Genomic DNA, 24,214 nt, shown 5'->3' with positions numbered 1-24,214 from the left:
GAAATGTCCAGGCCCTTTGCCTACTACAAAGCATATAGGAAGACCATGATAATAAAGGTCCCCTCTACACCATTTACAGCAATACTTTTTATAGTAGCAAAGAAATGGAAACAAAGTAGATGCCCATGGATTAGAGAATGGCTACACTGATTGTGCATGGTACATGAACTGATGCAGAACAAAGTAATCAGAGTCAAGAAAACGACGACTGTGACAATGGAAATGGAAAAAGAACCACAACCACAAAACAACTAAAAATGAACGTGACAGAATTGAAAAGAACAAAACTTATGGCCCCAAAGAAAAGCTATGACAAAACACCTCCCCCATTCCTTTGAGAGGGTAGGAGGCTCCATGAATCTGGAGTAGTGCATAAATTTTTGGATCTTTTCAATGTATTGATCAGCTTTGCTGATTTTTTTTTTCCTCTTTCAAAAACATTCATGATATGAGATGGCTCACTGGGAGGGAACAGGTTAGGAGAAATCAAAAATTCCACCCAGGACAAAGAACTATGAAGATGTCAAATTTCTGTGGACACTTAACAGCTCTCTCCCTCAAAGGTTCTAGGTCTAAGTCTCTAGTTCTTAGCTCCAGATCTCTACATCTAGGACTTAATACGCCTACACATTGATCTGCACATCTTTAGGTCTCTCTCCCTAGCATCTTAACATGGATATCTTTCATGTAGATATAAATCTTAAATTCCTATTTCCATGAATGTGTGCATGTATACCCAGGGTGTCCCAAAAGTGCAGTTTTAAGCTCATTAATAAATTTGTAAGTCTGAAAGTGCACTAAGACTTTCAGAACACCCTGCATACACATAGATCCTTATGTTTCTATGTCTACCCCTTCTTTTCCCATTGTCCTGGAGGTGCAATGCCTTCACTCCCCTCTCTCCTCCATATAATTTGTCATTTCCCAGGATAAGAATGGAAGGCCAAGGACACTTTCATCTTTGTCTTTGTATCCCCAATGCCTGGTACAATTCCTGACAAACAACAGGCACTTGACAAATGCTGGTTGATGGACACAATGCCCTTGCATGGGATTGTATCCACTTACTGTATACTGAAACCACAAAATGCAACCCTTATTTTAGCAGACTTCTAAATAGGAGAAACATCTGCTTTAAATATGACTTATTGGGATCTTTTTTTTGCACGCATGTGAAATCAATAATTTTCTTTGAAGGGCACAGCCTTAGAGTTTGCATGCTAAAAGCTCACCAATTTTTGTTTCTTTCTTTGAGTAGATTTTACAAGAGTCCTAATCTGACTTCCTGGCTCCCCTCAGCCCCCTGCATCCTGCCAAAGATCAATTCCATTGAGCACTTTTCTAAAGATTCAATACAGCTTGATGTCCAAATATACAGGAATTGATGGGACATAAAGACCCATTCCAGGTCTGGAAAGAATATCAGTGGCACTCATGTTCTGGTACTCTTTTCCATAACCTTGACACCTATGCTTTATCTTTTGATAAACCCTGATTGGATAGGTAACTTATGTGTTAGGCTCCTCTTTCACAAGGTGCAAGAGAGACTGCATCCTTCTCCAGTCTCTAATATAATATCCTCATCTAGAAAATAAAGAACTATGAGAATGGACTGGTTTTCTGGTAACAGCCACTAGGCTCCAGGTCTTTCTCAATATCTTTGTTTATATACCTAACTCCATGTAGGTGTCCATGTGTCTCACTCTCTTTTTGTCTATTTACTTCCACCTCTCTTGGTCACACTCTTTATACCTATCGTTCTCTAAAGTCTATTAGATAAATAGCTATCACCCAATCTTTATCTCTCAATATCTCTCTACATGTATATTCAAAACTATTTCTCTAGCTGTGTGACCCTGGGCAAGTCACTTAACCCCAATTGCCTCACCACAAAGCAAAAAGAAAAAAAAAACCTATTTCTCAAAAATTATTTGGGACAGATTAGAAAACAGAAAAGTATATCAATGGAACTGACTTAACAAGGAAAAATCAGAACTAACTAAACTCTAAAAACATAACTTATCTGGTGAAGAACTCCTTATTTGACAAGAATTGCTGGGAAAAAAAAAAAGCAGTCTGACAGAAACTAGGTTTAAACCAACACCTTACACCATATATCATAAAAAATGCAAAATGGATATGTCCCGAATATTAAGGTTACACCATAAAAAAATCAGAAGTGGGCAAGGTCAGTTATCTTTCACAGCTATGAGTAGAGAGTAAGTTCTTAACAAAATAAGGGATAGCGGAGATGATAAAAAAATAAATTATATAATTCCAATTACACAAAATTGAAAAGCTTTTGCAAAAACAAAATAAGGAAATCATAATAAAAAAGCTACAGGAAGGAAATATGAAAGAGGGATATACTAGGATCATGTGCTTAGTACCCAGAGCTGATCTCAGACTTAGCCCCTACATAGCTGCCCAAGCCAGCAGTGTAAATATAGCCAAGAGCACTATCCCTGTTTCTATATCTCTGTCATTTTAAGTCTCTTTCTCTCAGTTTAAATAGCTCTGTAGCTCTCCATTCATATGTTTCTATCACCGCCTCAGGACAACACCACAGGGGTCATATTTAACCCCAAGAGCTCACAGCAAAAACGGCAACACCAAGTTGCCTAGAAGAAGATTGTTGGAAGAAACATTAAACAAAAAGATAAAAGAGCTATTATGGGACTAGGAATTCCCAAGTCACAAACCCAAAGAAGGTAAATAACTCCAAAACACCTATAAAAGCAAAACCTCAAAGAAAACCACAGCTTGCCCACAAGATCAACTAGAATTCCTAAAAGAAATAACAGAAGAGCTAAAAATGATAATATAAGTGAAATGGGAACAACAGAGGAAAGGATTAGGAAACAAATCAGAGCTATGAAGGAGACCTGGAAAGAGAATTAAAAAGGTGAGCCCACAAAGTACAAAATGTTATCCCAATAACAGACTCCCTGAAAATTGGAATAACCCAAACAAAAGTTAATGACTCCACAAAACAAAAAGAAATACTAAAACAAAGTCAAAAGATTTTTTTTAAATGGGGAAAAAGAAAAACTTTCTCATACTAAAAACAAATGACCTAGAAGAAATAATTCAAAGAAGACTGCCCAAATCTCTCAGAACCAGACAGACAAAGCAAAAACTGAAAGAATCCAGTGATCACGTTCTAAAAGAAACCCAAAATGAAAAAGTCCAGGAACATCATGACCAAATCCAGAGCTTTCAGATTAAAGAAAAAAATTACTGCAAGCAGCCAGAAGTAAGCAGCTCAGGTATTGATGAAGTACAGGATCACACAAGACTTGGCAGCTACCACCGTGAAGGAGCAAAGTGTAAAGAATATTCCAAAAGGCAAAAGCTATGGGCTTACAACCATGAATAACTTATTCAGCAAAACTGAGTAATAGAGGATTTCCAAGCATTCCTGGTAAAAAGAAAAATCAAACAAATAATCAGTAAACATTTATCAAGCACCTACTATGTGCCAGGCACTGGGCTAAGTGCTGGAAACTTTGAAATACAAATGTGAGCAACTGGAGGAAACTTGAATAAAGATGAGGTGTTTTCAGTCTAATGTGGGTGGGGGATGATAACAAGCCTCCCCTGAGGACCATAATGTCAGCAAGGGCCATAGAGGGAGTCAAAGAAGAAGGGTCTGGGATGAATTTTTGTTTTGGTGCGATGATCTTAAATAAAAGGGAAGGGGCAAAGGGATGTGCTAATGCAAGAATTGGAGAGCAGTGCCTCAGGGAAAGAGGTTTAGAAGAGAAATATACGTAGTATACGAAAATAAAGAGATAGATTAAGAGCTACATATAGAATTTAGAGATACATAGATTGCAATACATAGATCTAAAAAGTGGTAGAGATAAATGTACATATAAAGATGAGAGACTGTGATGCACAGAGGAAGAAACAGATGTGAAAATGTGTATCAGGCAGACTGTTATTGCTTTTCTTTGTATATCTAATACTAAGCACATGTTTAATAAATGCTTGTTGACTGAGGTGGTGATAGAAACATATGAATGGAGATAGATAGCTACAGAGCTATTTAAACTGAGAGAAAGAGACTTAAAATGACAGAGATATAGAAACAGGGATAGTGAAAGAGAATTTCATAAAGGGAGAGACCTAGAGACATACAGACCTAAAGACCTAAGTCTAAAGCACTATGTCTCCAGGTCTAGATTAAAGTTTCTTCTAGTTCTTACAATCTCTAACATTTAGAGACTTAGGGAACCTAGGGATTTAGAGACTTGAGAAACTTACAGGATCAAGGAACTAAATTCCTAGCCTTGTAGTCTTAGAAACCTAGATACCTGAACTCAGATCTGGATAACTTAAGACCGCCCAAAAAAACAAAGCCTAGGTCCAGGTTTATTAAAGACTAAGACCTAGAGATCTAGAACTAGAGACCTAAAGACCTGAATCTAGAAAACTCAAGTTCTAGGCTTAACTGTTCTAGAAACAGAGGCCCGGAGGAAGAGTCTCCAAAGTGGGAGCCATGCCACCATCTCATGCCATGCCACCAACCCACTTCCACCCTCCCCATGATAGCCAATTGTTGGGTTTCTCTTCAGCATAACCACACCTTTACCAATCATCAAACTCCCAACCATCCCACTGCTGCCTAAGTCTAGAGGTTACCAAAGAGGCCACTTCATACTGAAAGCAACTCTGAATCTGAACTACTGAGGCGAAGAGAGGGTCTTCAGAGACCCCTCAGCTTTCCAAGACACAGAGCAAGCAGCACTTACACCATGGGTCAATTTCTGACCCTCTAACACTACAGACAAGCAAGTTCCATGCACTTTGGCTGGAAGTGGGGCCCTCTCATGCCACCTCTGGATTTTCAAGGAATTCCTAGAATCAACTACAGGCACTGGTAAAAAAGGTAATGAAAGAAACCAATGTCAGGGGGCACTGAGCTAACAGAATTAAAAGCTGATAGATAATGAGAGCTTCCCAAGAATTGTTTCCAATGACTAAGATGAGAGTTAGCATTAAATTATCATTTGAACAAATATATAGGGTTGGAAGGAGTTTGCCCAGGGTCATAAATCTTGCCTTCAAAAGTAGCAGTAGTAGCAGTAATAGTAGTAGTAGCAGCAGCAGCAGCAGCAGCAATAGTAGTCATATGTAGCAGCAGCAGCTAATATTTACACAATGTTTTAAAGATTGCATAACACTTCACAAAAATCTCTTGTTATGCTAAATACTTTACAAATATTACTTCAGTTGATCCTTACAACAACCCTGGGAATAGGTGCTATTCATTATCCTCATTTTATAGGTGAGGAAACTGAGACATAGCTAGTAGATGTCTGAGGCTGCAATTAAACTCAGGACTTCTTGGCTCTGAGTACCCTGTTCTATCCACTCTACCACCTACTTGCCTCTAAGTAGAACCTGCACCTAAGTCAACAAAAGGAAGTTTCCCTGGTCTACATTTACCTCACCACCACTGCCAATTATTAGGCAGGGAATAAACAGATGTAGCTACAGAATTCCACACTAAGCCAGAAAGCTGGAGGGACTGTCCACACATTCAAATCCATTAGGACACTTAGTTCTTTCCTCAGTGACCCAAAAAAAACTCACGCAGGCCTACAATATGATGTGACATAATTTATGTTTGTCAATAAATCTTCATGTCCTAGGCTGCTGAGGGCCTACCATTTCCCAATGTGCCTTTCTGATGACTCAAATTAAATCCTCTTTAAAATTCATATTCATCTTTGCCTCTCTTCCTGGTATTCATGTTCTTAATCCTAATCCTTCTGATGGGGTGCTTGGAGGCCTGTGCTTAGACCCCAATTTCTCCCTGGCCTCAGAAACACTATCCCTGATAGTTTCCCTATCTCTGGCAATAACTCATGAGTGGGCCCAATGAGGCAAACTATCGCTCCCTGTTACAAGAACAAGCTGACCTTTGTAGAATTTCTCTCATATGAACGGGACTATCTTGTACCAGCAGAACTATCAAGCAATGATGCCCACAGTTACCGTATACAATCCAGAGGTCAAGCTGCAGACATCAACTCCTGAAACTATCTTGTCACAAGACATAACAGACCAAAAACACACCCCTTAGGAAACCCTCCTCCCCGATTTCCAATAGTGAATGACGTAGTTGTATGTTATCACCTATTTAGCATACTTGGCACATAATCTACTGCTTTTCCTCTATGAGCTTTAGCATCATTCCTGTTGGGTTGCCAGTTCCCTAAGGAGCTCTGTCCACCATGGCAGAATTGGCAATAGTTGGCAACAGCTTGGTCTTCACTTGGTTATGTAGGTTCTATTGTCTATTAAAAATCGGTTTCATTTTATCATAGCCACACTGCATGTTATATTCCCCCTGTTTAAATGAAAAAGCATTATTTTCATAGCTGTTTACTAAAATCACCAAGTGACTTTAACCTCACAACTAAATAGATACACATCTTTGTTTCACAAGCTTGTTTATCCTTCTCTAATTATATTCACTCTGAAAGAAAGAGATACTTCAGAAATTGAATCTTTTACATACCATAAGTTCAAATGCTAATTTTAACTCTTGTTTAGGTCATGGAATGATTACAAATTCAGATCAAAACAGCAAGATCTCACATACTTATATCGTGCTCAATGTAAGGAATGCACCTTAGGGAGACCTAAGGACCTACAAGCCTAAATGCAGGGGGAGCTCCTGGAGAGCAGGAATGATCTGGCTTCTCCATTGCTATCTCCTACACTCAGCACACGTTTAATTAATGTGTTTTCAAGCTTTCATTTATTCACTCACCTAATTAGCCTCCCTGCTTTAAGTCTTTCCCCTTTCTAATGCAATCCTCTATATAGCTGCCAAAATTATTTTTCTAAAACACAGATCTGATAATGTCACTCTCATACTCAATAAATTAGAGTAGCTCTATTACTTTTAGGATCAAATAGAAACTCTATCATGTTGTGAAAGAAAACACAAACAAAAACAAACAAAATACAAACAAACAGAAAAAGAAAGTAAAGAAATAGTCTGCCTGGATCTGCATTCAGGCTCCATCAGTTCCCTCTCTGGAGATGGAGAGCAATTTTCGTCCTAAGTCCTTCACAGCTGTCTTGGATCATATTTAAAGTCCTCCACAATCTGGTCCCCACAAGCCTTTGGAGCCCTATTAAACATTACTCCCCCTAAACACAAGTCTAGCCCAGGCAAACTAGCTTTCTTACAGTTTCTCACACACGAAACTCCATTTCCCATCTCACTGTCTTCTGTACCAGCTGTTCCCCATGCAAAGAAAGCACTCTCTCCTCATCTCTTTCTCTTAGAAACCAGAGTTTCTTCGAAGGCTTTACTTACGTGAAGCTTTTCCAATTCTTCCCAGTTGCTAGGGCCTTCCCTCTCCAAATTCCTTTGTATTGACTTTGCACATGTAACCTTCACGTACAGGTTGTCTCCTGCCCCAACAGAACCCAAGCTCTTTGAGGGCAGAGACTGTCTCACTTTTGTCTCTCTATCTCCAACACCTGGCATTTGCTTGCCTGGTAACAACTGCACTTAAGACTAAATAATAAAATTATGGGAGAGCGAAAAAAGGGTCTATCTCTATCCTCTCATGTCATTTTGGCTTAGCTCTCCCTCCCATGGCACAATGCTGTCTATGACTGATTACCAAAAGATTATTCTGCACAAGGGCCCTATGGAAACAAGTCCCAGACTTCTCAGTTCTGGCCTTTAACATATAACACGTATATTCAGTAAGAAAAACAATCGCCAACTGCCACTTACACAGTCTCATTTGTGTTTGCCAAAATACAAGCACACACACCTGGCATGCACCTTCACACTCTCAATGAGCAGAAGTGTAAGCCCGAGCCCAAAGGGCCATGGCTAATTTATTGTGCTCTTCTAGCATCCTGGAGATTCACCTAGAAGCTGGAGAAATTCAGCTCCAGGCCAGGATTAAGAGCAGGATTTGGGGGGGGGGGGTTCTGTTCCAGGTTGTGCCTCCCCACAGGGAGCCTGAGAAAGGAGGACAGGAAAAGACAGTCCCTCACAGCTAAGGTAATTTTTCATTTAGAAAACAGTGTCCTCGAGTACAGACATAGCTCTCTTGAAGAGAATTCACCATGCATACTTCAGAAGTTACAAAACCGTTAAACTAGGGTGCTCCAGCCCCCTGCAAAGACTGAGGGTCCTACCCTCCCACACCCACCGAAAATATAAGACCATCAACCACTATGTTATTTACATAGAACTCTTCAAAATCCTATCAGCTACATGAAGCACGCTCAACCTGTAAAGGTAAAAACTGAAAACTGAGTTTTTGTTAAGGGAGAAAATGAAGAACTGCACTGCTTACTTCTCCAAACATTCTATGCTGCTCCCTTACCTCAAAAGCAACCGCAGATCTTTCAAGATAACGTGGCTGCACGAGCTGCTGGGAGAGCTCTCCATGGACTTCTGAACCCTGGGACCTTAGCAGCACAGTGACCCCAAAGACTGTGTCTCCTAAGGTAGCACTCACAGCATCAGAAGCCTCCCCCCCCCCCCGGGGGGGGGGGGGGGCTGTTGTGTTAGCACCTTCCAAACCAACTTGTTTTAGGCTTCTCCCCAAATTCCTAACCTCACCAGCAAAGAAGAGTTTTGTTTTTTTGGTTTTTTTTTCCTCCCCTAAAGCACAGGGCTTAATGAACCAGCACTTCTCTTAGTACAGGCTGGTATTGTATTCCACTACTCTACTCCAAACAAGGAAGGCAGGGTCTGTGGCACAGCCACATGCCCAACCCAGGCCTTTCTCCTCTGTCCGGATATCTGCTTTACCCAGTTTGCTGTACTAGGAAAGGCCCAGAAGACACAGAGCTCCACTGCCTCCCACTAATCACTGTGGCCCAAAAGGCCTTTTTTGGTACACAGAACTACAAACTTTTTTTTTTTTTAAAGGCAATTGGGGTTAAGTGACTTGCCCAGGGTCACACAGCTAGTGAGTGTCAAGTGTTTGGTCTGAGGCTGGATTTGAACTCAGGTCCTCCTGACTTCAGGGCCGGTGCTCTATCCACTGTGCCACCTAGCTGCCCCAGAACTACAAACTTCCAGAGCTCGAGGGGACCTCCAAAGCTCATCACATCAAGTCCCTTCTCTTTGGGAAAGCCTCCACTTCACCCCATCCAAGATGATGTTTATCCAATTGTAAATGGCTCCATCTACAACCTTTTCAGTGATTATCTTACTAAGCCAGAAGTTCTTCCTTGGGTCTAAATCAGCTTCTAATTTGTTAGTGATTTGGCCCCATTCCCTTTATTCTCCCTGGAAGACAACCAACAGCTATCTTCCCTTTCACAGCATTTCATACTCATTGTTGTCAAGAAGACAGAAGGTACAGACTGAACTCCAGGAGAAAGAGAGGATCATCTCTAATCACTTACGTTGAATGTTAAAGCAAAATTTCTTTTGTTGGTAGGAAATATAACTGGAGACTGCTCCAATGAGTGCCATTGCAAGGGCACTGGCTATGCCGGCAATTGTCCCCGTTTCTGCTATTGTTCCTGCCAAAGAAAAAATGGAAAGAGGCACCGACAGGTAAGGTGAGGCACAGAAAACCACCGAAACCCACCACACCGAGGGTTGGTTTTCTTTCACTGCAGACACCAAATCAGCCACCACACTGCTCAGTGAATGGTGACAGAGATGGACTTCAGATGAACACAGACTCAGACTTAGAAGGGAACTCAGAGGACATCTAGTACAATCCACACCTGAATAGGAATCCCCATTTGTACACATCAAACTGCTGAGTAAAGACCTCCAGGGAGAAGAGACTTACCACCTCCCACATCAACCTATTCCAGTTCAGGAAAGTCCAACGGTCAGGAAGGTTTTTTTCTGCCAAACCTCAATCTGACCAAGCAGAGTTAAGTCTAATCCCTACCTCTGACTAACTACAGTCATCCTTCAACATTCAAAGGTTCCACATTTGCAGTTCGGGTTATTCACAGGTTGGCCATCGATAATTAAATGGAAATTTTTGAAGATTTGCAGCACACTGAAGAAAATTGCAAACAATGCATGAATGGAAAGAAAACTTTAAAAAAATTTACTAAGTCATAAATGCATAAATACTATACATTATTAACCTATTTTATCATTTACTACCATAAGTATATATACATAAATTCATTATGTAAACAGTTAAATTTTGTAAAACTTTCAGTGCACTAAAGAGCTGTGGGCTATGCACTCTTTGAGGGAACACTTCCTCTCTGTCTACCATCCGGACTCAGTCACATGATTTTCTCCCACAGTGATCTCTGTATCTTTTGGTTTTTGTAGAAGGAAATGTGTGAAGCAGTCGCTGCAGCTCCACCAGCAGTATGTTGTTTTACTTGTTTTGTGCATTAAATAAATATGATCAGAATTATTCAAAATAAAGGAATGACATCTAGACTTGGGCTCCTTCACCTTTTTTGTGTGTCATGGACCCCTCTTTAGAATTATGCTTTTAAATGCATAAGATAAAACATGTAGGTTTACAAATTAGGCCAATTATATCTAAATACACATCAAAATATTTGAAAAACAAACAAGTTAATGGGCTGCTAGTTAAGAACATGTGACTTAGACATATGGTAACTTACCGGTTCCAGGGTCATCATTGCTATCATACCTTCGATCACCTAGAAAAGGCATGGTAATAATTAGTGTCTGCCCACACTCCCAAAACTCAGCTCCTACTCCCCAGTCGTAAATCATTCTCTCCCCTCCCCCTCCTCTATACGAGCATATGAGGATGATGGAAAACTGTGCCTCTGATTCTCTCTGACACAACCCTTTCCCTAAGCCTGCAGAACCTAATAGACTGTGACTCAATCAAAGGCTGATGGGATCAGAGATTTGGAGTTGGAAGAGATCTCCAGAAGCATCTAATAGAACCTGCACATTAATGTATAGAGAAGGACAGTGACGTCCAGAAAAGTTTAGCGCCTTGCTCATGATCAGAAAGCTAGTAGGTAGCAAAGGTGGGAATAAAACCAGGGCTTCCTCACCACAAGCCGTGCACTGTATCTACTATGGTTGTGCTACATTCAACCAAGGATTTCTCATCCCCGGAACACAAAAATCCCAGTCTTCCAGGTGACTGAGAACTCTGGGTTCTAACTTTCATGGTTTTGAGTTCACTGATGAAGTAACATAAGCAAAGGTGACATAGCACAAAAGGTCACTATGGCATTTCGAAGACCAACCCAGGTACTGCAAAGGAAGACGACTTGACTGGGTGGAAGACTGGTTTTTGAGGGAAACAAAAACGCTGGACTCCCAAGTACTAAGAAGACACAATTAAGTCAGTCAAGAGGCCCTAGGATGGAAATTGATTTTCCAGTGATGTGGACACACTAGTGTAGTCTTCTACACTGAGAGGAGGTATTTATTAGGTGGCCTTCTACAGTGAAACCAAGTGATTACTTAGGAAATAAAACCTTTCTCCACAGATCATTCTCCAACCTATTAACCAGTCAAGACTGTCCATAAAAGAGGGCTAAATCCATTAGTCTCATGCAACCCAAGGGCTAAATAAATCTGGGAACTCTGAGTCAGCTTGGGGCAGGGAGTAATACCTGGAAAACCTTGGCTATTCCAGGGAACGAGAGGGCTTCCTCACCTTTTTTTACTCTTCTGAAGCCAGAGCCTCTATAACTGATCCTTATCCAATTCTGCATCCCACAGACCAACAACTCACTGTTTGCTCCAGCCCTAAAAACAACTATCAGCTGTGGGTAAATATGATCACCGCCTCTTCAAACTCCAACAAGACGCAGAACCTGAGAATCCTGGCCTCTGAGAGATGAGCTTTCACCATAGCCTCCCTGGAACCAGCCAACGGTGCCATTTCCTGGTCATCTCCAACCCATGCCACCTGAACACTGTGACCCCAGGCTCTGTAGTTGAGTTTTCACTTTCTCTTGCCCATGATCAGGCCACTCATGCCACTTCCTGGCCATCTCTAAAGCCTTTATTGGGCTTACACCTCCCTAGCTCTTGCTTACCAACTTTAGCCTGACCTACGTGTGTTGTCTTTAGCTACTAAGTAGCTTAAGTGTGGGGATTGTCCTGTTTGTTTTTGTTTCCACAAGGTTTGACATAGTATCTGCTTAATAAACACCTTTTTCATTCAGTCATCCAAATAATGTAGGTAACTTTTCCTTTAGGAAAAAGAAAAGAAAAAAAACACTTTAATCAAGGCAAGCTTTTGAACAGGCTGTTTTAGATCAAAGCAGCCTCTGGTCCTTCAGTGAAGAACTGTCCAAAACGCAAAGAATCTCAGAAATTCAGAGGCAGGAAGCCATGACACAGCATCCCCAAGCAGGTACCCCACATAGTGAGCCCCCCGCTAACTACTCAAGAGCCTGTTAGAGAGAGTGCTGAAGTACATTCACAGAACCCCTGTTCTGTTCCACAAGAGCCTCTAAGTACTCCAGTCATAGAATTTCAGTGCTAAAAGGAGCATTAGAAATCATCTAGTCAAACTCCCTCATTTTACTGAGGGAGATACTGAGGCCCAGATGGAGAAGTGACATGCTAAAGGAAGACAGGGCCAGAATCAGAAATTGAATTCCAGTTCTTTCTAACGACAAAGTTGGGGGTCTTTCCCTTAGGTTTTCCAGGTATGAGCCCCGGGACTCTAAAGTTTCTTTAGACAAAGGATTCTGTTTTTTGGGGGTTTTTTTTCCCATTTATCTTTTCCTCTCCTGATCATGGTGAGTATGTTTTGGGGGATAGATGACAGAGCAGCTTGGGGATTCATCCATCCTCTCTTCTTGTTTTCTCCTGCTACTGCCCTAGTTCAGGCCTCCCCACTTTTTAAAATTTTTTATTTTTCAGAAGCACAAAGACTTTTTATTCTTTTTTTTTTCCGTTTCAAATTCTTTCCCTCCTTCGACCCTCTCACCCACCCAATGAGAAGGCAAGAAAAATAAAAGCCTATTATAAATATGTGTAATCATGAAAAACAAATTTCTACATTAGCTATGCTCTCCCTCATCCTCTTTATCACCACCAGCCCCCAAAAAGCAAGAAAGTGAGAAAACAAATCCTTCAATGTGTACTTGTGAGTTCATTAGTTCTCTTCTGGACATGGATAGTATGTTTCATCATAAGTCCTTTGGAAGTGTGCTGGGTCATTGTGCTGACCAGAATTCTAAATATTTCACAGTTGATCATCACTACAATATTGCTGTTACTAAATCAACCGTCCTCTTGGTTCTACTCATTTCACTCTGCGTCAATTCGTCCAGTGTTCCCGGTTTCTCTGAAACCGTCCCCCTAGCCATATCTTACAACACAATAATCTTCCATCACAATCATATACCAAAAGTTGTTCAGCCATTTCCTAATTAATCCCCTGCTCCCCCACCCCCACCCCAGTCTCTAATTCTTGGCCACCACAAAAAGAGCTGCTATAAATATTTTTGTATGTGTGGGTCCTTTTTCTTTGATCTCTTTGGGGAACAGACTTAGCAGTGGTACTGAGAGAACAAAGGATACATAGTTTAATAGTTTCTACAGTATCATTGCAAATTGCTTTCCAGAAGGGTTGGGCTAGCTCCTCAAACAGTGCATTAGCATGCCTGTTTTTCCCATGTCCCCTCCAGCATTTGTCAATTTCCTTTTCTGCCATGTTAGTCAATCTGATGAGTGTGACGTGATTCCTCAAAGTTGTTTTAATTTGCATTCTGTAATTATTAGTGTTTTCATATGGCTAGTTCAGGTCACCTGCCTGAACTACTGTTTCACTACCTACCTCTACTCTTTCCTCCATCCAATCCACCTTTCACATTGTCACTAGACTAATATTCTTAGTAGTTATTTTTTTTTCTTTAGTGAGGCAATCGGGGTAAAGTGACTTGCCCAAGGTCACACAGCTAATACGTGTCAAGTGTTTGGTCTGAGGCCAGATTTGAACTCAGGTCCTCCTGACTTCAGGGCTGGTGCTCTATCCACTGCGCCACCTAGCTGCCCTAATATTCTTTAAGGACTGATCTGATAACATCTCTTCTGCTGAAAACCCTCCCATGGCTATCTACTGCCATTTGGGTCAAATTCAAACTCCCTACAAAATATGGAGCCACCCTACCTCTTCAGTCCTATCCCCCACTACTCCCCCCCTTCTATGGGCTCGAAAGTTCCAACCTAAATAGACTCTCCAACATCCCCCCACCTCCACCACAGTGCACACCATCTTGTCTTCGTGCCTTTGCTCATGCTCATCTCCTTTATATCCAGCTACTAAAATCTGACACAGTTTTTAAAATAACAGCTCAAATGACAATAAAAATAACACCCATTTCTCTGGCACTTTAAGTTTTAGAAAGAACTTTCCCTCACAAAAGCCCTACAAGTAAATGGCATAAGTACCAATAGTTTCATTTCAAAGATATGGAAATAAACTCACAGGGGCAGCTAGGTGGCACAGTGGGTAGAGCCATGGGCCTAGAATCAGGTAGAACTGAATTTCAAATCCAGCTCAGACCTAGCTATGTGACCCTGGGCAAATCATTTCACTTGTTTGCCTCAGTTTCCTCATCTGTAAAATGGAGATAACAGAATAGTAGGATTGTACTGAGGACCAAATCAGATATTTGTAAAGTGCTTAGTAGGCACTATATAAATGTTAGCTATCATATTGTTATTACTAAGTGATTTGCCCAAAGCCATGGAACTAGTTAAGTGTCAGAGCTGGATTGGAATCCAGATCTTCTGACACCTTAGTTGAGTGCCCTTTCCATTGTACTACACATCCCAGTGAAACTGTCTCTATGCCCAAACCCAGGACCTCAGCTAGCACTTGGCTTATAATTCTCCTGTGCATTTTTTTATTTTACTTTTTATCACAGATACCAATGTATCTTTCCTAACTTCCTATTAAATCAAGAGTGGCATTCAGGCAGGAGCTAGGGGACATTTCATCTCTGTGTCCCAGAGTGTGCATTTCAACATCAACAAACCATCATTTGAGCAGGTGGATTTCAGGAAAACCTGGAAAGACTTGCATGAACTGATGCTGAGTGAAGTGAGCAGAACCAGGAGAATATTGTGCACAGTAACAGGAACACTGTGCGATGACCAACTCTGATGGACTTAGCTCTTCTCAGCAATGCAAGGATCTCAGACAGATGGCAAATGCTCTCCACATTCAGAGAAAGAACTATGGAGTCTGAATGCAGATGGAAGCACGCTATTTTTGTTTGTTTGTTTCTTCTTGTGGTTTTTCCCTTTGGTTCTAATTCTTCTTTACAATATGACTAATGTGGAAATACGTTTAACACAATTGTACATGTATAGCCCATATCAAATTGCACACCATCCTGGGGAGGAGGAAGTGAAGGGAGAGGGAGAAAATTTAGAACTCAGAACCTTACAGAAGTGAACGTTGAAAACTAAAAACAAATAAATAAATGAAACTTTAAAAAATAAACTATCATTAAGTACTCATGTAGTGGATAGCACATAGCCCTGGATTTAATTTTTTAAGGCCAGATTCCTTTAATTTCTTCTTTTCTACCTCTGCACAAGTCAGAAGGAGTGGTATCTTTTGAAACCTCTTATCAAACCAATGAGGTAGAGTCCAATGGCCCTACGTTGCTGAGCCTATGCTTTGTCATTCACTCATTTTTCAGTCATGCCTGACTCTCCATGCCCCATTTGGGGTTTTCTTGGTAGAGATACTAGAGTGCTTTGCTATGTCCTTGTCTAGCTCATTTTACAGATGAGGAAACTGACGCAGAGTTAAGTGACTCCAAGCCTGGCCCTCTATCCACTGTAGCACCTATGTCCCCCAACCTCATGCTAGCCTCGTAACATTCACACATGCAAAAAGCAAGAAAGATTTCTTTTGAGAAAAAATTGTTCTCACTTTGATAGAAGTCGTTCTGTCTCAGAGTGGGAGGATAAGAGATTAACTCTGCTCATGGCAAATGTCTACATTAGTCCTTTTTTTGGCAAGACAGTCCGGGTTAAGTGACAAGCCCAGGGTCACACAGCTAGTAAGTGTCAAGAGTCTGAGGTCAGATTTGAATTCAGGTCCTCCTGACTCCAGGGCGGGTGCTCTATCTATGTGCCACCTAACTATCCTTACATTAGTCTTAATGGTAGATAGAAACCTACACTGTAAGCTTTGACCTACTGCTCCCTTGTCAGCCTGGACCAATTCGGCCCTCATCAGTTAGCCTGGTGCAGGACTTAGCCCTGCTGATGCTCATGTAATGCAACAGCCTCAGCAGACCCAGGAGCAGGGACTGGAAGTATGCACCACTACACCTGGCAGTGACTGATCCAAATCTACTTAGAAGTGACTTAAAAAAATAAAGACATGAAAATCATAAATTTGTTTTAAAAGAGGAAACTGGACTAGATAACCTCGAAATTCCCTTTGGATCTAGAAAGTCTATGAGAAGCTGAGAAAGGTCTCCACAATTTCTGCACCTCCATTCCCCACCCCCATTATCTGAACAACAGAAGCAGCAGCAGGCACGAGGCTGAGGGCTAACCATCTTGAGCTACTAACAGCTTGATCCCTACGGGCCAGTCAGCTTCACACAGTTTCCCAAAAGCTTTTGGGGGGGGTGGGGGAGAGACATGGAATAAGTATAGATTCATCAGTATAAATCATAGAATTTCAGAGTTAGAAAGGACCTCAAAGGCCAACTACTTCAAACTTAACAAAAACTCCTACAGCATCCCTGACTAGTGATAACCCAACCTTTTCCTTAAAGACCTTCAGTGTCTACCACCTCCCAAAGTCAAGACAAACCACTCCAGCTTGGGACAGTGCTGTTAGTGTTTCCTTGAATCAAAACAGTATCTGCCTCCAGAGAGACAACTACTGAACTCTGAGTACACAATGAAATATAATTTTCTCACTTTCCTTATTATTCTTGCTTTTTTGGCAACATGACTAATCTAGAAATATGTTTGCATCATTTTACATTGTATAACTGATACACTGCTTTGCAGGGACGAAGAGAATTTGGAACTCAAAAATTTTAAAAGAATGCTAAAAAAATCAATAAATAACGAATCTGAAGCTGTAGGTGCTAAATGCTTAACAAAATAAATTAAAACACAACATAGATCATGGGGGGGGGGGGGGGAGAACCACCTATGTTTGCATACCTATCTACTACCGGAAAAGGAAACTCCAGATCTATGGTCTTCTGCAGTGGACCTCCTATCCTTGCCTGCTCGCTAAATCTATCGTGAATGCATTTACAAAAGTGTTTCAGAGAATCATCTAGCTAGAAAGGGCATTAAAAATCATCGGTTGTATCCTATACTTTCCATTTCATAGAAAGTAAAAACTGAGGTCCAGTGGAAAGCAATCACTTGCCAACTATCACATGAGGCCCTGGCCAGGCCTGGCTCCTGCTTCCCAATCTCTACTATATCACATGTCAGAGATGTAAAGAGCCCTCTCTCACAACAATAACACAGAATAGTTGATATTTCTATGGCACTTTAAGGACTGAAACGTGCTTTGCCTACTTTATCTTACATAAATCTCACAACCAGGCTGTAAGAAAGGTACTGTATCTTACAAATGAGGAAGCCAAGGCTTGAAGAGGTGAAATTTCTTGCCCAGAGTCACAAAGCTTCAGCTAGATTCAAACCCAGGGCTTGCTAAGTCCAAATCCGGCACTCCATGCACTCCATCCCTCGCTTCTCCAGCAGCAGAAGGGCCCAATCACCACTTTTAGCACACTTGAAAATGAAGTGAGTAGAGATGCAAAGGCTCTCTACTGACTCCTCAAAAACTTTTTCCTACTCGAGTGGTTTTGTGAGCCCATGTTGGACCTTCAGCAGTATGGCCTAGATGCTGCAAGGACCATGCCAAAAAGGTCTCAAAATAGGAGCATGTGACAGGAATGCTTTTTGGGGTGTCAGAAAAGGGAATAAGCAAGTATTAAGTGCCTACTATGTGCCAGGCACTGTGCTAATATTACCTCAGGTGATCCTCTCAATAACTCTGGGAAGTGAGTGCTGTAATTACTTCTGTTCTACAATTGATGAAATTGAGGCAAACGGGGTTAAGTGACTTGCCCAGAGTCACACAACTAGTAAATGTCAGAGGTTGGATTTAAACTCAGGTCTCCTTGACTCCAGACCTACCACTCTAACCACTGCACCACCTAGCTGCCTCTACTTGAGGTTGTCCCAGAAATAAACTACTCCACTGGGAAACTGAGGCCTAGCAAGCTCCCAAAGACTGGGGGTTCCAAATCTCCCTCAGGCAGAGTGTGGGCCTAGTTCAGTGAAAAGGCAAGTCTTGTATTTTTCCCAAGAAGGTGCCACTTGGGAAGTGAGAGGTGTGGGGGAAAAAAAAAAAACAAACAAATAAGCAGATTGCCCCTACTGGAGGAAGCAACACATTCTCAGCCTCTATGTCCATTGATCTAATAGGAGTGGAGAAGAGGCCTATCATAAAAGGCTCTATTTGAGGACTGATGGCAGAAAGGATTCCTGGCTCCCTCTAGCAGGTCCAAAGGAGACCAGAATGGATCCTGATATAATGGTTCCCATCTGACCCGAGCCATACATGTGTATATCCTAGCGTAACCCTACGTACCCAAAATATCGCAAAGATATTATGCTTCAAACTCTCGGAATACTCTCAGAAGCCAAATGGCCGGGCTGGATACCATGTTTATGAGAGAATGTTTGCACTTCTTCAGAAGAGGGACAATGTAGGTTTTCATTCTGCTACATTCATAATGAAATGGACACATGAGAAACTGCATTTGATTCTTATATCTAAACAGATTTTTATGACAAAAAAAATCCCCAATATGCACAATCACTACAGCAACGTAAAGAAAAGTAATAATAATAATAATAATAATTCCAAATAATTAGGATTAAAGAATCAATCCCACAGAAGAGAAAAACAAACACACCTCCCTTCCGGCAGGAGCAGAACGCTGTTACACAAAGTCACTCCATAGACTGTCTTTGTTATATAAACGTGGTAGGTTTCCACGGCCACTTCTCAGGCCATTTCTTAGATTCCTCTTCAACATGCCACACTTACTCTCTGGCCATCATTCTCATCGCCCCACCATGGGAGCCTGGACTTCCCCTCAGGATCCCCTAGCTCTGTAGGTGAGATGTTTGCCATATCTGAGCAGAGACTAGGCTTCCACTCCAGTGGTCACATCCATACCACACTACACAATCCCCTTTCGAGCTCCCCTCGATGTGCTATCGTCCCCCACTGGAATGGAAGTTTCATGGGCAGAATTTCTCTTGCTTTCTCGTATTTGTATCCCGAGTGCCTAGCACTGTACCTGAGACATAGTAAGGGCTTAATAAACATTTTATTTATTTAGAAAAGAATACGAGGTTAGAAACAAAAGATATTAACAAAAAATATTTAGGAAGACGGGGATGGAAGCAAAAGAAGCAATTTTCTGCCCTGCTCTGTCCAGACTGTGGTTATAAGGGCAGTGGTTATAACTCTCCAGTCCCTCCAATTTCAGTAGGCTAATGCTTAGAATGAATCAATCAATCAAAAAGCTTTTATTAATCACTTATTATGCACCTGGCACTATGACATTGGGCTAACAACAGGAAATACACAGAGCAAAAAATCAAAAGCAGACCCTGCTCAGAAGGAGCTTACACAAGAATGAGGAAGAGAACAAGTAAATAAACAAGATACAAGATATACACAGAGTAGAAAGAGGAGAAGGGTCAAGTGGCTGGCAGGGACAGGAAGATTTTCTTCAGGAAGTGGTTTCAGAGTCGTGGAGGTAAGTCAAATGTAAAAAGCCTGGAAAAGGAGGAAGGGGCCAGGTTGTTTCGGGCCTTAAATGCCAAAGAGAGCTGACATTGTCAGAACTCTGTTTTAGGAAAATCACATCAGCGGGTGAATGGAAGACAGACTGGAGCAGGGGGAGACAAGGCAAGGAGACAAATCAGGAGGCTACTGCCATAGTCCTGGAGAGATGTAACAAAGGCCTGACCTAGGGTGGAGGCTATGGGAATCACAAAAACGGGACGTATACGAGAGATGTTACAAAGGTAGATAAATAAGAGGTTTTGGAAATAGATTCAATATACAGAAGGAGTGAAAATGAGGGGTTGCCAGCTTGAGTGACACGGTTGGTGGAAAGAGTGACAGTTAACAGGGAAATTTAAAAGAGTGATAAATTTTGGAGGTAAATGTTGTTTGGGGCATATTAAGTTTGAGATGCTCATGGGACATCCAATCCAAAAAGGACAATGTGAATTTGGTGACGAGGGACTAGAGCTACATAGAAATGGGAATCATCTACATGGAGATGATAACTGGACCCATGGGAGAAGAGAGATCACCAAGTAAGATATTATAAAGAGAAAATAGAGATGGCCCAGGTCAGAGCCTTGGAAGAACTCCCACAGTGAGCAGGCACAACAAAAAAATGACGACAGAACAAAAGACCCTAAGGAGGCAGATGGACAGATAAGCAAGAGTATTGAGTAGGAGGAGGTGGTCAGCAGTGTCACAGGCTGCTGAGAGGTGAGGAAGGATGACGACTAAGAAAAGCTCCTTAGAGTTGGCAATTAAGAGATCAGTGCTAACTCTGGAGAGAGCAATACTGGTTAAATTACGAGGCTGGTAGCCAGACTGCGGTGGGTATAGAAAGCAGTGAAAAGAGAAGTGGAGACACAGAGCATAAACTACTTTTACAAGGAATTCAGCTGAGAAGAGAGATACCGAACAAAAGCTAGTGGAGATTTTTGAGAAGGGGGGATAAGAGGATATTTGTAGGTAGACAGCAGGGAAAGAGCTAGGAAGATACTGAAGATGAGAAAGAACGGGGGTGATATGCTAGAAAAGAAGAGACAGGGACAGGATCAAAGATACCCGCAGAGAAGCAGGCCTTGGCAAATGAAAGGTGGGCCTTGTCATCGAAAAGAAGAGTGAAAATGAGGTTTTCAACTGAGCTGGGAGGAGGATATGCCAGGGAAGGCTTGAGGAGCTACAGGAAAGTTTGGAATAGCTGCTCTTGTGAGTGGAATGGAGAATCAATTAGAGAGGACTGTAAGAATTGAGGGTGCAGGTGAGATTAGCACCATAAATTCAGAGTGGACCAAATCATTACAATTACATTACAGCTCCCTCCACCACATGAACAGGAAGAAGAGGTAGATGACAGGGGTCATCTAGGGCTGAGGTGTGTGGCAAGGCATGACTGTTATCAAGACTAGAGACTAAGGCAGGTTCCTCACTCCTGGGCTAAGGGATTACAAAGTAAAGAATACCATAGAGCAGAGATGCCAGATTAAAATGTAACAGGGAAATGTTTAACAAAAATATATAAAAATGCAATACAACACAGAGAATGTTATTTTGTGGTTTTCTAAGTCAATACGCAGCTCACAGGGATGCTTCTATTCAAGTTTGACACCATTATTATAGAGTTAAACTGGATCCCCAAGGTATCAGACTAAGCAAAGGAGGAAAGTCAGAGTAGGGATGATGGTCTGGGATAATAAGGAGGTAAAAGGTCATTCACATAAAAGAATTTCAGAGTTTATCAACACAGGAGTGGAACATGTATAAGTGATGGTGAGGTCAAGGTTAAGACCTTCTCTGTGTGTGAGAAAGAGAGAGATAGAGTGTAGAAGTTTCATACCATGAGAGTAAGAGTTGGGGTGAAGCACAGGATGGTGAGCCAGGCACTGAACTCATTAAGAAAGAAATAAGAACAACCTGGCAGTTAAGGGCAGGTAACAGAAATCAGGATTTGAATTTTTTACATATTTACAGCATGGACCTCAAAGCAGAAAAGGTTCTTCTCCAACCCATGCTTTACAAAACCCATCTCATTTCCTGTCTCCATGTCCTATCCCCACAACGTTCACGTCTCCAATTCCCAAGTGGACACGTAGATGTGGATATCCTGTAGATGCCTCAAATTCAACCTGTCTAAAAGTGACCTCATTATCTTTCCACCCAAACCCTCTCTTACCAAACGTCTTCATTTCTGTCAAAGGTACCAGCAACAACCTCTCAAATACACAGGCTCCCAACCCAGATGTCCTTCAGGATTCCTCAAACTCACTTCTCACCCTAGGTAATCTGTTACCAAGACCTGTCAATTGGACCTTCACAACATCTCTTGGGTCCATTCCCTTCTCAGTCCTCTGACACTAGTACTTTGATCCAGACTCTCATCACTTCATGCCACAACCATGACAATTACCTTCGGGTCAGTCTCCCTTCCTCAACTACACTACTGCCCCACTACAACCCATCCTCTGCTCAGTTGGGAAACTGACTTTCCTTAAGTACAGTTGTGACAGTGTCACCCACTCCTAATCCAAACGCTCTAGTGGCTGCCTGTCTCCCCTAGGATCAACTCTCCAATCATCTGTTTGACTTCTGAAGCCTTTCAGAGCTGGTACCCCCTCCATTTGGAGTCTTTCCAATCTAATGACACTGGCCTCTTGGCTATTCCACACACAAAACACTCCATCTCCCAACTCCAGGCATTTGCCCAGGCTGACCCCCATCCCCGGAATACTCTACCTCACTTCAACCTCCTGGCTTTCCTGGCTTCCTTCAAGTCTCTGCTAAACTCTCACCTTCAAAGCCTTTCCCATTCGCTCTTAATCTTCATGCCTTCCCTCTCATAATCACCTCCAATTAATCCTTGTTTATAGCTTGTTTCTATGTGGCCTCCTGCATGTCACCTCCGTAATTAGACTGTGAGCTCCTTGAGGTGAGAGACTATTTTGGCTTTCCTTGTATCCCTGGTACACAGCACAGCGCCTGGCACATAGTAGGCACTTAATAAATGCTTCCCGAATGATTGACTTCCTTCAGCACTTACCTCAAGTACCTTCTCCAACGTGAGAGATCCTTCTTTTCTGATCCTCCCTATCCCTGCAAATCCCTGAAATTACTTGGTATTTCCTTTGGATTTATTTTTCTGTGATAATGTTGCTTCCCCCCATGGGGAAAATAAGTTCCATGATAGCCAGAAGTATTTTCATTGATGTCTTTGTATATCAACACAATACCAGAAACCTCGCCAGCACTGAAGAAATGATTGCTGAATCAATGAATTCTATATGAGGACCCTGTGGATCTTTCTCCTCCTTTTTCTCTGCAGTAAAATGTCAACCTAATAAAAACCCAAACAAACAGCCTCCCCCACAAAAAAATGCCCTCTGTGCCTCCTCAGTTTGACTAAATATGCATGTTCATAATGGAAACAGCTGGAAAAATCAGCCAGAGCTCAGTACGAGTTGGCTAAAACCAAATATTTGCCCTTTTAATACTCCTTTTCCTAACGTGTGGAGGTTTCACTCAAGAGACTTTTGGAACCTCCTGTTAGAAATGAAATGCCCAGGAAAGCCATTCAAGGTCTAAGTGATAAAGCCAGTGGCCTTCCCTGGAGGAAGAAGCCATTCCCGGAGAAGGATCACTGCTGACTTGGGCTCAGAGCAAAGACAAGGCCTGTAAATTATGCAGCACAGAGAAGAGTCAGTGTCAGGTCAAAAGTAGGAGGGTCAAGGCCTTGCTGTGCCAAGTAAACAGGGGACAGGGTTGCCTAACACTTTATATAAGTGGATATAATGCAAATATGCCCATAGACTGGGGCAGGATAGGGGGATGGGAAGAAGGAGAAGGCCAACACACAGATGCAAAACACACTGGGGCTGGGGACAGAGAAACGAGAGCAAGGAGAGGAACATGGAGGGGCTGGGGCAAGCCATGTGGGGGCCTGGCCAGAACCAAGAGGAAGAACACACATGGGCCCGGGGACAGACAAGCAGTACCTAGTGCTGACGACAGAAAACAGACAGGAAGGGGCAGACATGCGTGCGGGTGGGGGGATCAGGGCAAAGGGCTCCTCTCCCAGCTCTGGAGGTTTCCGAAGCAGCAGTGGTGGTCTCTCCACACACTCTTCTGCTTTCACTTGGAGGGGTATTTTTTAAGAGGTTTTTTCAGAGGGCTGAGCTGATAGACAGGAGCAGAGAGCTCGAGCAACAGTACTGTATAATAAAGTCCACACAGGTGTGCTGTTGGAATGCGGATTTCTTTTAGAATTCTTTACACAACATCGGATTTGTGTAATGTGAATTTACATAAGGTGAAAATTGTCTGTATTCCTCCTTCTCCCCTGTCAGATGCAGGCACGCTGTCTGTTGTTTTTGCTTAACTGTGTTTATTTCTTACAAGGAAGGATA

At 42.0% G+C, this 24,214-nt stretch overlaps 1 protein-coding gene across 1 annotated transcript in view; it reads right to left on the bottom strand.

The window, feature by feature from the left end:
* Nucleotides 1–24,214, bottom strand: part of CD99L2 (CD99 molecule like 2) — a 42,963-nt gene that overhangs the window by 5,588 nt on the left and 13,161 nt on the right. Inside the window, exons 5-6 of the mRNA XM_027845080.1 lie at nt 10,618–10,656; nt 9,409–9,528 (exon numbers count right to left, since the gene is read on the bottom strand). Coding sequence (XP_027700881.1) covers nt 9,409–9,528; nt 10,618–10,656 — 159 coding nt within the window. The remainder of the gene's footprint in view (nt 1–9,408; nt 9,529–10,617; nt 10,657–24,214) is intronic.

The sequence above is a fragment of the Vombatus ursinus genome, unplaced genomic scaffold, assembly GCF_900497805.2.
Source record: "Vombatus ursinus unplaced genomic scaffold, bare-nosed wombat genome assembly UNPS02014951.1, whole genome shotgun sequence".
In the NCBI taxonomy this organism is placed as follows: domain Eukaryota; kingdom Metazoa; phylum Chordata; class Mammalia; order Diprotodontia; family Vombatidae; genus Vombatus; species Vombatus ursinus.
Note: the sequence above shows the minus strand (reverse complement) of the source record. Positions and strands in the feature narration are given on the sequence as shown.